The sequence below is a fragment of the Pristiophorus japonicus genome, chromosome 2 (genome assembly GCF_044704955.1).
Source record: "Pristiophorus japonicus isolate sPriJap1 chromosome 2, sPriJap1.hap1, whole genome shotgun sequence".
Lineage (NCBI taxonomy): Eukaryota > Metazoa > Chordata > Chondrichthyes > Pristiophoridae > Pristiophorus > Pristiophorus japonicus.
Window position 1 is genome coordinate 176,363,095 of NC_091978.1, and position 16,123 is coordinate 176,379,217.

Consider the following 16,123-nt stretch of genomic DNA (forward strand, 5'->3'; position numbering starts at 1 on the left):
CCTCAATAACATTTTCCTCTGCTGATGAATGTCCATCCAATACCTGGTGTCTGCTGGATTCTGATTCAAGACTTACTGCTTCATTACACTCAGCAGGTATGCTCTTAAATGTATTTTCTGTGAACAGAGGATCTTTTGCTGCAGGGTCTTCTACTAGACCACTCTGTATAGGTTCATCTATAGCCCCAGTCTGGTGTACACTGTCTTGGTGAATTGAGCTCCTATTGTCAATTGGCACTTGACTGGGACCAGACTCCAAAGAATCACTCACTTGAGAAGATGTTATATTGGTTGGGATTTTAGCACCATTTCCAGATGGCACACTGGACCCATCTTCCACAGATAGGCTCATCACCGCAGCTGAAATATCACCCCTTGTGTCATCCTCTGCCCCAGACATTGCCAATCATACCTATCAAATAAAATGTTAATTATTACCACTCGCATTTATTCCCTTAAACTCACTCAAACAAATGTACTGTCAGTTGAAGCATTTCAAACACAAATAAGTATGCATTAAAAATTATAAAAGTGCCCCAATATCTCCACCCTAACTCAGGCACATAATATTCCATAGCCAGTTGGACTAGCCCATGGACATCTTCAGAGAGCAGGTAACTAACCGGAAGGTATCCATAAGTGGTGCATGAAGAACTCATCAAGGAATAGTTTTGTTAACTGGACATTAATTTAAGAAAAACCAATTAAGTACTATTTCTCTGAAGTGTAGTCACTGTTGTAATGTAGGAAACGCGGCAGCCAATTTGCGCACAGCAAACTCCCACAATGTGATAATGACCAGATAATCTGTTTTAGTGATGTTGATTGACACATAAATATTGGCTAGGGCACCGGGGATAACTCCCCTGCTCGTCTTCGAAATAGTGCCATGGGATCTTTTACATCCACCTGAGAGAGTAGATGGGGCCTCAGTTTGACGTCCCATCCGAAAGATGGCACTGGCAACAGTGCGGAACCCCCTCAGTACTGCAATGGAGTGTTAGCCTAGATTTTTGTGCCCAAGTGTCTGGACGAGGACTTGAACCCACAACCTTCTGACTCAGAGGTGAGGGTGCTACCAACTGAGCCACTGGCCGACAGTAAAGAAGTAAAATTATAAAAAAATACCTAGCTTTTGATGCTAAACATTTTCCCTTAATTTTGGGTCTGCTCAATAACTACTTGAATACATCCAGATACATAAAAAGGTACCAAGGGGTCAATTTTCCTCTTTCTCTATCTTCTCTCCACCCCTTCCCCATCCTGCACCTGAATGCCTGTTTTTTGACTCCAGGATATTAGCAGGAGCCCGACATGCCCCTGGTACAAAAACACCCCTTGGGATTAACATACTCAGGGAAGAAGCAGCACATTTGACACCTTACATTTGGTGCCTGTTTGAGGCAAGGACACTCTATCCTCGCTCGGAAAGAGGATAGACACAACATAATGGGTTGTCAAAACCTTTTCTTATACTTTGAGCCCACGTAATAGGCATGTTCCAGGAGCAAAGTGGAGGAAATTGGTAGTAAAATGTTTCCACCTGAAATTTTTATAAATTCTGATGACCTTGACCCCTCTGTCCTTGTAAACTACCGGCCCACCTCCAACATCCCTTTCCTCTCCAAAGTCCTTGAATGTTTTGTTGCCTCCCAAATCCATGCCCATCTTTCCTGCAACTCCAGGTCAGAAATGACTGTGAACATGGTGAGCTATCCCTCCATATCCTTCTTGACCTGTTCGCAGTCTTTGACACGGTTGACCACATCATCCTCCTCCAACACCTCGCCTCAGATGTCCAGCAGGGTGGGGCTGCCCTCTTATCTATCCAATCGTAGCCAGAGAATCTCCCACAATTGCTTCTCTTTCCACCCCAGACCACTACTATCCTTGGCCCCCTCCTATTTCTCATCTATGTGCTGCCCCTTGGCAACATCATCTGAAAACATGTCAGGTTCCACATGTACTCTGACGACACCCTGCTATATCTCACCACCACCTCTATTATCCCCTCCACTACCTCTAATTTGTCACGCTGCTTGTCCTACATCTATTTTTGGATGAGCAGAAATTTCCTTCATTTAAATATCGGGAATACCAAAGCCTTTGTCTTCAATCCCCACCACAAACTCCATTCCTTAGCCACAGACTCCATCCCTCTACCTCGCCACAGTCTGAGGCTGAACCAGACTATTCGCAACCTTAGCATTCTATTTGACCCGGAGCTGAGCTTCCATATCCGCTACATCACCAAGACCACCTACCTTCATCTCCGTTGTATCACCAGTCTCTCCCCTGCCTCAGCTCAACTGTTGCTGAAAGCCTCATCCATGCCTTGGTTACCTCCAGACCCAACTACCCATATACTCTGCTGGCCAACGTCCCACCTTCCGTAAACTTGAGCTCATCCAAAACTCTGCTACCCATATCTTAACTTGCACCAAGTCCTGTTCCCCATCAGCCCTGTGCTCGATGACCTACATTGGCTCCCCTTTCTGTGGTCCATCAATGCTTGATTTTAAAATGCTCATCTTTGCATTTAAATCTCTCCATGGGCTCACCCCTCCCTATCTCTCTAACCTTCCCCGGCCCAATAACCCTCCGAGATCTCTGCACTCCTCCAATTCTGGCCTCTTGAGCATCCCATATTTTAATCTCAACCACTGGCAGTCATGCCTTCAGCTGCCAAGGCCCTAAGCTCTGGAATTCCATCCCTAAAGCTCTCTGCCCCTTTCTCCTCCTTTAAGATGCTCCTTAAAAGTTACCTCTTTGACCAACATCTGAACTAATATCTCCTTATGTGGCTCGGTGTCAAATTTTATCTGATAATGCCCCTATGAAGCGACTTCGTACGTTTTACTACGTTAAAAAGGTGCTATATAAATACAAGTTGTTGTTGTTGACTCTTTAAATAGTGGAGTTATACCGATCATAATAAAGGCAGACCCAGAACATGTCCTGTTCGTCTGTTTAATGTCATTTGTAGGAAAACCACTAAAGCCCGGCCATAGCGAGTTTAAAACTGACGTGAACTTTGTGGTACCATCAGCACAGGAGCAGCGCTTGCCCGGCAGGTGAGTGATGCAAACAGCAATACACGGGGAGTGAGAGTGGGCGACTTTGCTTCTGCCCATCCAGCCAGCGTCGGTTGTTTAGTTCCCCTGTAAACTGCTCGGGTACACAACTCCTCCAATCCGGACTTTAACCCCCTGGAGAGGAACGTGCGGACTAAAGGGGGCGGCCGCCGTGTCGCGAGCTTCACCGGGCTGAGCCGTGTACCTGCCGCCGTGCGGTGTCAGCGGGGGAACACTGTGCCCCGCGCCTGACGCTGCCGGTTAGATTTCAAACCCCGGGGCGGTGCTCGAGACTCACCTGTCCGCGCGCGCGCCGCTTCTGCTCGCTCGCTCGCGCTCGTTCTCGTTCTCGCTCTCCACCCTTCTCGGCGCCGCCACGTCGACAGCAAAGACCCATCCTGGAGCCGGAACCTTCTGCTCAGCACAGCGCGGCCCACCGGAAAGGAGTGACCCAGCCAATTGGGCTCGGCTCGGCGGTTCAGCAGCACCGAGCGCCACAGTTGGAAGGGCAGGCCGCGGGAGGTTCCAGAGTTCCATTGTGACGCAGAGCCCGCGCTGAATCCAGGGTCAGCCCCGGGACCGGGAATAACTTTATTCGGCACTTAGTATTGTAGGCTGCAGCGTCACTGCCAAGTTTGCATTAGTGCAATAAAGAGTCAACTCCCTCCATCACCTCGCCCCTCCCTGCATTTGTAACCTCCAACCCTGCATTCATCCATTTTTGGCCTCTTGTGCATCCCGTTTTCCTTCACCCCACCATTGGGGCCCTATCTGGAATTCCCCCCCTAAAGCTCTAATCCTTTAAGATGCTCCTGAAAACCTACCTTTGTCCAAGCTTTTAGTCACCTGTTGACGCTTTCAAACTCAGAAGTCAACATATTTCTGATCTTCCGAGAGCACAAAAGCCAAGCAGTGTGACGCCTTTTCAATTTGTCATCTGACACAATAACTTTCATTAATATAGCACTGTTAACATAGTATAACATCCCAAGATGCTTTACATGATCCTAATTGTCATCATTATCATAGACAGTCCCTCGACACAAGGATGACCCGCTTCCCCGCCGAAAAGGAATGAGTTCACAGGTGTTTCAATGAAGGACCTAATATTCCAGATCCCGAACAATGTCTTGAAGGGTGGAGGATGCCTGTGCGTGGATTTTTTTAACGTGGGGTGACCGTTGCACACCAGTCACCACACGGGCTTGACAGAGCTAGGTCTTGGTGCAGTGGCAAGGATTAACCAAGACGACTGGAGACCAGCTCTGCTGCACAGACCTAGTGCGCACACATATCGCAGTGTGGGCTCGCCCGTGCTGCCCCTGGACACTCGGCTCTTCTGAACTCACACCTCTCCTGGGCTCTGATCACAACCATCTACAAACTCTGCCGCTCCTTCGCCCCGACCTCGCCGCTCCTGCTGTACCTGCCCGCACTGCAATCAGCCGTCACCCTCCTGTAGCAGCACGCGCTGCCCCCTGAAGTGGCACACTGCCGTCGCCGCATGCTGCTCCCTCTAATGGCCCCGTCCTGCATTTACTGCATAGAGAATAGGTGCAGGAGTAGGCCATTCGGCCCTACGAGCCTGCACCACCATTCAATAAGATCATGGCTGATCATTCCCTCAGTACCCCTTTCCTGCTTTCTCTCCATACCCCTTGATCACTTTACCTGTAAGGGCCATATCTAACTCCCTCTTGAATATATCCAATGAACTGGCATCAACAACTCTGCTGTAGAGAATTCCACAGGTTAACAACTCTCTGAGTGAAGAAGTTTCTCCTCATCTCGGACCTAAATGGCTTACCCCTTATCCTTAGACTGTGACCCCAACATCGGGAACATTCTTCCTGCATCTAACCTGTCCAGTCCCGTCAGAATTTTATATGTTTCTATGAGATCCCCTCTCATCCTTCTAAACTCCAGTGAATACAGGCCCAGTCGATCCAGTGTCTCCTCATGCAGACCTGCCATCCCGGAATCAGTCTGGGGAACCTTCGCTGCACTCCCTCAATAGCAAGAACGTCCTTCCTCAGATTAGGAGACCAACACTGAACACAATATTCCAGGTGAGGTCTCACTAAGACCCTGTACAACTACAGTAAGACCTCCCTGCTCTTATACCCAAATCCCCTAGCTATGAAGGCCAACATACCATTTGACTTCTTCACCGCCTGCTGTACCTGCATGCCAACTTTCAATGACTGATGTACCATGACACCCAGGTCTCGTTGCACTCCCCCTTTTCCCAATCTACCGCCATTCAGGTAATAGTCTGCCTTCATGTTTTTGCCACCAAAGTGGATAACCTCACATTTATCCACATTATACTGCATCTGCCATGCATTTGCCCACAAACCTAACCTGTCCAAGTCACCTTGCAGCCTCTTAGCATCCTCCTCACAGCTCACACCGCCACTCAGCTTAGTGTCATCTGCAAACTTGGAGATATTACACTGAATTCCTTCATCTAAATCATTGATGTATATTATAAATAGCTGGGCTCCCAGCACTGAGCCCTGCAGCACCCCACTAATCACTGCCTGCCATTCTGAAAAGGACCCGTTTATCCTGACTCTCTGCTTCCTGTCTGCCAACCAGTTCTCTATCCACGTCAATATATTACCCCCAATACCATGTGCTTTAATTTTGCACACCAATCTCTTGTGTGGGACCTTGTCAAAAGCCTTTTGAAAGTCCAAATACAGCACATCCATTGGTTCTCCCTTATCCACTCTACTAGTTACACCCTCAAAAAATTCTAGAAGATTTGTCAAGCATGATTTCCCTTTCATAAATCCATGCTAACTTGTACCGATCCTGTCACTGCTTTCCAAATGCGCTGCTATTTCAACATTTTCCCCACCACTGATGTCAGGCTAACCGGTCTATAATTCCCTGTTTTCTCTCTTCCCTCCTTTTTTAAAAAGTGGTGTTACATTAGCTACCCTCCAGTCCATAGGAACTGATCCAGAGTCGATAGACTGTTGGAAAATGATCACCAATGCATCCACTATTTCTAGGGCCACTTCCTTAAGTACTCTGGGATGCAGACCATCAGGCCCTGGGGATTTATCGGCCTTCAATCCCATTAATTTCCCTAACACAATTTCCTGACTAATAAGGATTTCCTTCAGTTCCTCCTTCTCGCTAGACCCTTGGTCCCCTAGTATTTCTGGAAGGTTATTTGTGTCTTCCTTCGTGAAGACAGAACTAAAGTATTTGTTCAATTGGTCTGCCATTTCTTTGTTCCCCATTATAAATTCACCTGGTTCTGACTGCAAGGGACCTACATTAGTCTTCACTAATCTTTTTCTCTTCACATATCTATAGAAGCTTTTGCAGTCAGTTCTTATGTTCCTAGCAAGCTTCCTCTCATACTCTATTTTTTCATGGGTTCTTCGCTTAAGAATTTCTAGCAATACATTGCTATTAACTAGTTGGTTTATTAGCAAAAGGTTTAACAATCACACTACACATTACCAGTTCAACTATTTTAGTTGTGCACTTTAGACAAATGCCCCCTGCTAGGGGGGGACACACTCCAAAATATTTTTTTTTCCAGTGGCCCTTTTTTGGTGGCGGGGAGGGGTTGGTTTAGGGCACTAAAAACAGAAGTTATACAAGTGCCCTCTGGCAAAAAAAAGGGCATGGGGGCACTAAAACCAGCACATTAAACAAATTAAACTTTAAACTTAAATGATCAAATTAAAATTTGGTTGCCGGGGGTGATGATGCACTCCAGTCCCTCCGGTGCCCACCTCTCGCGGAAGGCTGCGAGCGTACCGGTGGACACTGTGTGCTCCATCTCCAGGGACACCCTGGCTCGAATGTAACCGCGGAAGAGAGGCAGGCAGTCGGGCTGAACGACCCCCTCGACCGCCTGCTGCCTGGACCGGCTGATGGCCCCTTTGGCCAAGCCCAGGAGCAGTCCTACGAGGAGGCCTTCGGACCTGCTCGCTCCCCTCTGCACAGGGTGCCCAAAGATCAGATGGTTGAGACTGAAGTGCAACCAGAATTTGAGGAGCAGCCCATCAAATATTGGAAGAGGGGCTGCAACCTCGCACACTTCATAAAAACATGGAACACGGACTCTTCCAGACCGCAGAAATTGCAGGCTGCCTGTGAGTCCGTGAACCGACTTAAAAACTTATTGCATGGGACTGCTCCATGCAACACCATCCAGGCCAAGTGACCAATGAATAGAGGGAGGACTCCTGTGTAGAGTGCAATCCACTGAGGACTCCCGCCTCCTCCGGATGGCAAGGTAGTGCGCCATGGCGTGTCCGGACAGCAGACGAGGATGGCAAGGTGGAGAGTGTGCAAGAGCAGCCTGTACAGGAAACCCCTCCGCACAGAACTGAAAGGCGTGGAGGGTATTTCCCCGAGGCGCCGGCTCCCAAGGGAGGTCTCGAGGCTTGGCGCCGATGAGGAATTCCGTCCGGACAGGGGTCCGTTCGGACGGGATCTCCCCACGTGCTTGAGCCTCCTCGACACACCTAATGGAGTCAGGGTCCAGTGCTGTTTTTAACGACTCGATAGCATCGGCCGCGTGGCGGACGTCGGCCAAATTTAGGCGCCGTGCCAGCACGTTTGGCGCCATCCAGCCCACTCTTCCACCATCGAGCAGGTCCCTGACCCTGGTCACCTCGCCAGCCACAGCCCTCTCGTCCGCCTGCCATCTAAAACCTCGGTCGTGGAGGTACGGATTCCTGAGCAGCGGCTCCTGCAGGACAGCCGCCTCTCCAGCCGGTGGAGAGCTGCGCTTGGTGGCGACTTTGTTCCAGACCCTGATGAGTTCATGGTAAAAGACAGGAGCCCCTGCGTCAGGCAGATCCTGATTCCCCCCAAGCTCACAAACAGGAGCTGTGTGTCGTAGTTGAGGCTGTACTGCTGGCGGAAGAAATATGTCGCCAATGCACGCCACCTAGGAGGGGGTTCGATGTAGAGGTATCTCGGCAGGGTCTGAAGACGGAAAGTCACAAGCTGAGTGCTAACACACACCAATGCCAGACCGCCCTCCCTAAGCGGGAGACTCAAGACCGCAGCAGAGACCCAGTGCTTCCTGTTGTTCCAGAAGAAGTCCACCAGCTTCTCCTGTATCTTATAGACAAATGCAGGGGAGGGGTCAAATTGATCAGCCAGTACCACAGCATAGCGGCCAGCAGCTGGTTTATGACCAGCGCTCGACCCCTGTAGGACAGCACTCGGAGCAGTCCTGTCCAGTGCCCTAGGCGAGCAGCGACCTTGGTCTCCAGCTCCTGCCAGTTCGCCAGCCAGGCTTCCTCGTCGGGGCTAAGGTAGACTCCCAGATAAAGGAGATGGGTCATGCTCCAGGCGAAAGGCCTGAGCTCTTCCGGCAGGGAGTCCACCCGCCACTGACCCACCAGGGATCTGGAACATTTCTCCCATTTGATCCTGGCGGAGGATGCGGCCGAGTAAATCTCCTGGCAGTCACGTTTCCTCCGCAGGTCAACGGGATCCTCGACCATGAGGAGCACGTCATTCGCGTAAGCCGAGAGGACAACCTCCATGCCTGGCCCTTGCAGAGACAGTCCCGTCAACCTCTTCCGCAAGAGGCGCAGGAAAGGCTCCACGCATAAGGCATATACCTGGCCGGACATGGGGCATCCCTGGCGCACCCCTCTCCTAAAGCGAAGGGGAGCCATCAAAGACCCGTTAACCTTAATCAGACACTTTGTGGCTGCATACAAAAGTCAGATCCGGGTGACGAAATGCGTCCCGAACCCAAAAGCGCGCAGAGTTCCGAACAGATACTCATGATCCACCCTGTCGAACGCCTTCTCTTGGTCGAGGGATAGGAAGGCAACTGACAGACCAGCCTCCTGGGAATGATGGATGAGGTCCCGGACCAGATGGATGTTATCGTGGATTATCCAGCCCGGGACCGTGTAGGACTCATCGGGGTGGAGCATGTGGTCCAGAACGGCGCCAAGCTGAGCAGACATCACCCTGGCAAAAATATTGTAATCTATGCTGAGGAGGGAGACCAGGCGTCAATTCTTAAGTAGGCGGAGATCGCCCTTCTTAGGCAGCAGGACTTTGACTGCCCTGCGCCAAGAGAGGGACATCTCTCCGGTCGCCAGACTTTCCCCCAGGACCCGCACGTAGTCGTCCCCCAAGACGTCCCAGAACGCTCTGTGGAACCCCACGGTCAGCCCGTCCAGCCCCGGGGACTTTCCCCTCGAGAGCTGGTTGAGGGCACCGGTCAGCTCCACCAGGCTTAGCAGAGTGTCCAGATTTTCGTCGCCCTCCGGGCCGATCTTCGGCAGGTCCTACTCTCGGCCCTGTTGCTGATGCCCTCTGGGTCCGAGACCAGGGATCCGTCATCGGCCAGCAGAGTCAAGAGCTGCTTACGGACCCCCCGTCTTTTTTCCAGCGAGTAGAAGAAGGGAGCGCCGCGATCTGCACGTCGGGACCCGATGAGCTGCAGGTCCTTCAGCACGGCCTTCTTCGCTTTGTTCACCATCCGCAGGACCGGGTCCTCGACGACTTGACCCAGACGGGCTTCCAGGTCGAGCACCTCCTTCTCCAGGCGCCCCACCCTGGCCTCCCGCCTCTTGGTCGACCCCTTCGCATACTCTTGACAGAAGAGACGGACATGAGCCTTGCCCACGTCCCACCATAACCTCAAGGAGGGAAAACCCCCGTGCTTCCTTCTCCACTCAGCCCAGAAACGACGGAACGAATCCTGGAACCGCTCGTCCTCCAGCAGCAGGTTGTTAGTGCCAGTACGCGGACCCCATCCTCGCCCAGAGCGAAGTGAGCTCCGCCCACACCAGGTGGTGGTCCGAACACGGCGCCGGCCGCATGGAGGCCGCCGGAACGCAGGAGCCGTATACCCGAGATTCGTAAATGCGGTCGATTCTGGACCATCCTCTTCCAGGCCTCACCCAAGTAAAGACGCTGGAGGCGGGATGGAGATTTCGCCAGACGTCCACCAAGTCGAAGGACCCGACCAGGTCCCTCAACTTCTCCATCGCCGTCGTGCTCTGCGGGGCACCGGAGCGGTCCCTCGCCTGGAGGGTGCAGTTAAAATCCCCCCCGAGGACAATGCAGTCGCCGACGCCGATGGAGCCTAGAAGAGTGGACACTTCTTCGAAGAAGCGCACTTGCTGCTGGCCGGGCTGGGTGGCGTACACATTCACAAGATGGAGTGGCACAGGCGAACCGTGACGTGCAGCAAGCGGCCTGGCACAGGCTCCTCGACCCCCAAGATCTCCGGTTGAAAATGTGCTACCAGCAATATAGCCACCCCACAAGAAGTGGCTCATGCAGACCTCTCCTTGCCATTCCAGGAGCCACGTGGCCTCGTCTCCTGGAATGGTGTGGATTTCTTGCAGGAAGCACACCGCATATTTCCCCTTCCATAGGAGCGAAAAATTGTTAAATCTACGGCGTGCCTCTCTGCTGCCGTTGATGTTGAGGCTGGCTATGGTTATCTTCATGACAAGAGCATAGTGCAACCTCTAACTTAAAGTACGGTAGCGGGGGAGCGGAGTGGCGGTGGCACCAGCCTTGGCCGCTCTGGCTGTTTTAGTGGCTTTGGAGGCGGGCAGTTCTTTCGGATGTGCCCCACCTCCCTACAGACGTGGCACTGCAGGCCGTCCGACATCCAGAAGACGCGGTAGGCAGTCCCCTCGTGGACCACATTGAATGTACCCTCTGTTACCTCCTCCCAGGCCAGCTGAACGAAAAGCTGGCGCCGGAAGGAGAACACATGACGGAGGCTGGCCTCCCTGAAGCTGAGCAGTATCGGTGTTATCCCCGACCTCATCTCCCCCAGTTGACATAGGTGGGGGAGGAGGAGCTCCCCAGGAACAAAGGGCGGGATGTTCGAGATGATGACTCTCTGCGCGGTGGCCTTGAGAGGATCCACCGTCAGGAAGGTCCTGTCCACCGTGAGCCCCTTACTGAGGGCCAGGGACACCGCCACTCCGACCCCAGGAAGAACACAGCCTTCCCGTACATTTTGGAGGTGGTGTCAATGGCTGAGGGGCCGACTATCACAGCCATTGCCCTCACGCACTCCTCGATGGTCATGTTGGAGTGAGTGTAGCTCTTGACCCCATTCTTTTTAGTAATGAGCCTGAAAGATGGCGGGGCAGCAGGAGCCGCCGTGGCCTTTGCTGCCACGCGCGCATAAGTTTGTGCTGCCCCGCCACCGGCAAAGATGGAGTCGCCATATCAGGGTCCATTTAATGGCTACAACTATGTTGAGTTGTATCAGTAATCAAGTGCCCCCAGATTACAGGCGGGGGCACACTCCAAAAACTTTTCAGGTGCCCCCTTGTTTTTTTTACTTTTTTTGTTTTTTCCGAGGGCACCAAAACACAAATTATACAAGTGCCCCCTGGCAAAAAGGCGGGGGATGGGGGGCACTAAAATCGACAAACATAGATAAATTAAACTTTAAACATTACATGGTCCAAATTAAAATTTGGTTGCCGGGGGTGATGATGCACTCCAGTCCCTCCGGTGCCCACCTCTCGCGGAAGGCCGCGAGCGTAACGGTGGACACCACGTACTCCATCTCCAGGGACACCCTGGCTCGGATGTAACCGCGGAAGAGAAGCAGGCAGTCGGGCTGAATAACCCCCTCGACCGCCTGCTGCCTAGACTGGCTGATGGCACCCTTGGCCGTGCCCAGGAACAGTCCTACGAGGAGGCCCTCGGACCTACCCGCTCCCCTCCGCACAGGGTGCCCAAAGATCAGGAGTGTGGGACTGAAGTCCAACCAGAAATTGAGGAGCAGCCCCTTCAAATAATGGAATAGGGGCTGCAAACTCGCACATTGCATAAAAACGTGGAACACGGACTCCTCCAGACTGCAGAAATTGCAGGCGGCCTGGGAGCCCATGAACCAACTTAAAAATTTATTGCACGGGATCTGCTCCGTGCACCACTCTCCAGGCCAAGTCCCCAATAAATAGGGAGAGGACTCCCGCGTAGAGTGCACTCCATTGGGGACCCCCGCCTCCTCCGGACGGCAAGATGGTGTGCCATGGCGTGTCCGGACAGCAGACGAGGATGGCAAGGGGGAGAGTGTGCAGGAGCAGCCCGTACAGGAAACCCCTCCGCGCAGAACTGAAAAGCACGGATAAGATTTCCCCGAGGAGATTCAAGTTGTGAGGCGCCGGCTCCTGAGGGAGGTTTTGGGGTTTGGCGCCGATGAGGAATTCCGTCCGGACGGGGGTCAGTTCGGATGGGATCTCCCCACATGCTTGAGCCTCCTCGACACGCCTAGTGGAGTCAGGGCCCAGAGCTGTTTTTAGTGACTCGATGGCATCGGCCGCGCGGTGGACGTCGGCCCAGTTTAGGCGCCGTGCCAGCGTGTCTGGTGCCATTCAGCCCACTCCTCTGCCATCGAGCAGGTCCCTGACCCTGGTCACCTCGCCAGCCACAGCCCTCTCATCCGCCTGTCACCTAAAACCGTGGTCGTGGAGGTATGGATTCCTGAGCAGCGGCTCCTGCAGGAAGCCGTCACTCCAGACGGTGGAGAGCTGCGCTTGGTGGCGACTCTGTTCCAGACCCTGATGAGTTCCTGGTAAAAGACAGGCAGCCCCTGCATCAGGCAGGTCCTGATGCCCCCCAGGCTCACAAACAGGAGCTGCGTGTCGTAATTGAGGCTGTGCTGCTGGCGGAAGAAATACGTCGCCAACGCACGCCACCTAGAAGGGGGCTCGACGTAAAGGTATCTCTGCAGGGTCTGAAGACGGAAAGTCGCTAGCTGGGTGCCGACGCACACCAACGACTGACCGCCCTCCCTAAACAGGAAACTCAAGACCGCAGCAGAGGCCCAGTGCTTCCTGTTGTTCCAGAAGAAGTCCACCAGCTTCTTCTGTATCTTGGCGACAAACGCAGGGGGAGGGGTCAAATTGACCAGCCGGTACCGCAGCATTGCGGCCACCAGCTGGTTTATGACCAGCGCTCGACCCCTGTAGGACAGCACTCGGAGCAGTCCTGTCCAGCGCCCTAGGCGAGCAGCGACCTTGGTCTCCAGCTCTTGCCAGTTCGCCGGCCAGGCTTCCTCGTCAGGGCTAAGGTGGACTCCCAGATAGAGGAGATGGGTCATGCTCCAGGCAAAAGGCCCGAGCTCCTCCGGTAGGGAGTCCACCCGCCACTGACCCACCAGGAGTCTGGAACGTTTTTCCCAGTTGATCCTGGCGGAGGATGTGGCCGAGTAAATCTCCTGGCACTCACGCATCCTCCGCAGGTCAACGGGATCCTCGACCATGAGGAGCACGTCATCGGCATAAGCTGAGAGGCCGACCTCCACGCCCGGCCCTTGCAGAGCCAGTCCCGTCAACCTCTTCCGCAAGACGCGCAGGAAAGGCTCCACGCATTTGGCATCAACAGCTCTACAACTATTTTGTTGTATCTATAAAACAATAAATCATTAAATCGAGTGCCCCCTGATTAAAGGGGGGGGAACTAAAACTGACAAACTTAAATAAATTCAACTTTAGACATTACGTGGTTTAAGTTAAAATTTGGGTGCCGGGTGTGATGATGCACTCCAGTCCCTCCGGCGCCCACCTCTCGTGGAAGGCCACGAGCGTACCAGTGGACACTGCGTGCTCCATTTCCAGGGACATCCTGGCTCAGATGTAACCGCAAAAGAGAGGCAGCCAGTCGGGCTGAACAACCCCCTCGACTGCCCGCTGCCTGGACCGGTTGATGGCCACCTTCGTCATGCCCTGGAGCAGTCCTACGAGGAGGCCTTGTGACTCGATGGCATTGGCTGCGCGCCGGACGTTGGCCCAGGATAGGCGCCATGCCAGCTCCACTGGTGCCATCCAGCCCGCTCCTCCACCATGGAGCAGGTCCCTGACCCTGGTCACCTTGCCAGACACAGCCCTCTCGTCTGCCTGCCACCTAAAACTGTGGTCGTGGAGGTACGGATTCCTGAGCAGCGGCTCCCGAGTCATGAAGGTCATAGCTGCCAGACTGGGCCTGCAATGCGGCAGTTGGCGAGAGAACCAACACAAGGGAAAAACCTACTTGACCTCATCCTCACCAATTGACCTGTCGCAGATTCATCTGTCAATGAGAGCATTGGTAGCAGTGACCAGCGCACAGTCATTGTGGAGACAAAGTCCCGTCTTCACACTGAGAGTTGAGTGGCACTACCACTGTGCTAAATGGGATAGATTCAGAACAAATACTGCAGCTCAAAACTGGGCCTCCATGAGGCAATATGGGTCATCATCAGCAGCAGTATTATATTCCACCACAATCTGTAACCTCGTGGCCCACCATGTCCCTCACTCTACCTTTACCATCAAGCCAGGTGACCACCCCTGGTTCAATAAGGAGTGTAGACGAGCATTCCAGGAGCAGCACTAGGTGTACCTAAAATTGAGGTGCCAACCTGGGGAAGCTGCAACACAAGACTACATGCATGCTAAACAATGGAAGCGGAATGCTATAGACAGAGCTAAGCAATCCCACAATCAACGGATCAGATCAAAGCTCTGCAGTCCTGCCACATCCAGTAGTGAAAGGTGGTGGACCATTAAACAACTCACGGGAGGATGAGGCTCCATGAGTAAGAACATAGGAATTAGGAGCAGGAATAGCCCATTCGGCCTCTCGAGCCTGCTCCGCCATTCAATGAGATCATGGCTGATTTTCTACCCCAACTCCACTTTCCTGCACAATCCCCATATCCCTTGATTCCCTTAATATCCAAAAAATTATCGATCTCTGTGTTGAATATACTCAAAGACTGAACTTCTACAGCCCTCTGGAGTAAAGAATTCCAGAGGTTCACCATCCTCTGAGTGAAGAAGTTTTCCGTCATCTCAGTCCTAAATGGCTGACCTCTTATTCTGTGACCCCTGGTTCTAGACTCCTCAGCCAGAGGAAACATCCTCCCTGCATCTACCCTGTCAAGCCCTGTAAGAATTTTATATGTTTCAATGAGATCACCACTCATTCTTCTAAACTCTAGAGAATATAGGCCTGGTCTACTCAATCTCTCCTAATAGGACAATCCCCCCATCCCAGGAATCAGTCTGCTGAACCTTTGTTGCATTCCCGCAAGGGCAAGTATAGCCTTCCTTAGGTAAGGAGACCAAAACTGTACACAATACTCCAGGTGCGGTCTCACCAGGGCCCTAAATAACTGCAGTAAGATGTCTTTACTCTTATACTCAAATCCTCTTGTAATAAAGGCCAACATACCATTTGCTTTCTTAATTGCTTGCTGCACCTGCATGTTAACTTTCAATGATTCGTGTACAAGGAGACCCAGGGCCCTCTGAACACTAACATTTCCCAATCTCTCACCATTTAAAAAATACTCTGCTGTTCCATTTTTCCTACCAAAGTGGATAACTTCACAGTTCTTCACATTATATTCCATTTGCCATGTTCTTGCCCATTCACTGCCTGTCTATATCCCCTTGAAGTCTCTTTGCACCCTCCTCACAACTAACATTCCCACCTAGCTTTGTATCATCAGCAAACTTAGATATATTACATTTGGTCCTGTAGGGTGTTCGTTTTCCACTCTACTTTGATTCATAGACCTCGGGAATTATACGAAGGACTCCATGTAACAAAAGATTTAGGCTTAAACCCGTGTTAGTTTATTACCCAAAAACCAACTAAAAACTACAGAATAAGACTTCTTAGAGATTGATCGAAGACATACAATCACCCATCCAGCTAGTTGCTGCTGCTGTCGACTGTAGGCCTGTGGAGCTAGGGAAGATGGTGGGTTCTGGCTCCTCTTCGAGGTACTTCTTGTTAGCTCCATGCCTTCTCTGCTTGCCTGCCTTCTTGCATCTGTTAGCTTCTTAATATATATTCATTTGATCATACAAGTCTCTTGCTGGGCTGCTTCCAGTTAATGCATTTGGATGAGTTTGATGGCTGTAATGATGGGTTTGGATGGCCACAATTTGCACCTCATTATCTGTTGCTTTCATCACTATTGCAAGGAATTGGCAGGGCAAAAGATAAAACCTCCACTTTTTTTGCTTGCTTAATGCCCACTTAACGCCCATTTTACTGCTGAA

The 16,123-nt window shown here is 52.0% G+C and overlaps 1 protein-coding gene across 9 annotated transcripts in view; it reads right to left on the reverse strand.

The window, feature by feature from the left end:
* The window catches only part of fam114a1 (family with sequence similarity 114 member A1), a 79,920-nt gene extending 75,399 nt beyond the window's left edge, over positions 1-4,521 (reverse strand). The window contains exons 1-2 of one of the 9 annotated variants that reach the window (XM_070870496.1): positions 4,501-4,521; positions 2-412 (exon numbers count right to left, since the gene is read on the reverse strand). In XM_070870496.1, coding sequence (XP_070726597.1) covers positions 2-400 — 399 coding nt within the window. In that variant the 5' untranslated portion in view covers positions 401-412; positions 4,501-4,521. Of the gene's footprint in view, position 1; positions 413-2,926; positions 3,003-3,027; positions 3,245-3,279; positions 3,303-3,372; positions 3,494-3,898; positions 3,947-4,425 lie in introns of those variants that run through there. The other 8 variants (XM_070870475.1, XM_070870489.1, XM_070870468.1 and 5 more) reach the window with 8 other exon arrangements.
* Between the last annotated feature and the right edge of the window lie 11,602 nt (positions 4,522-16,123).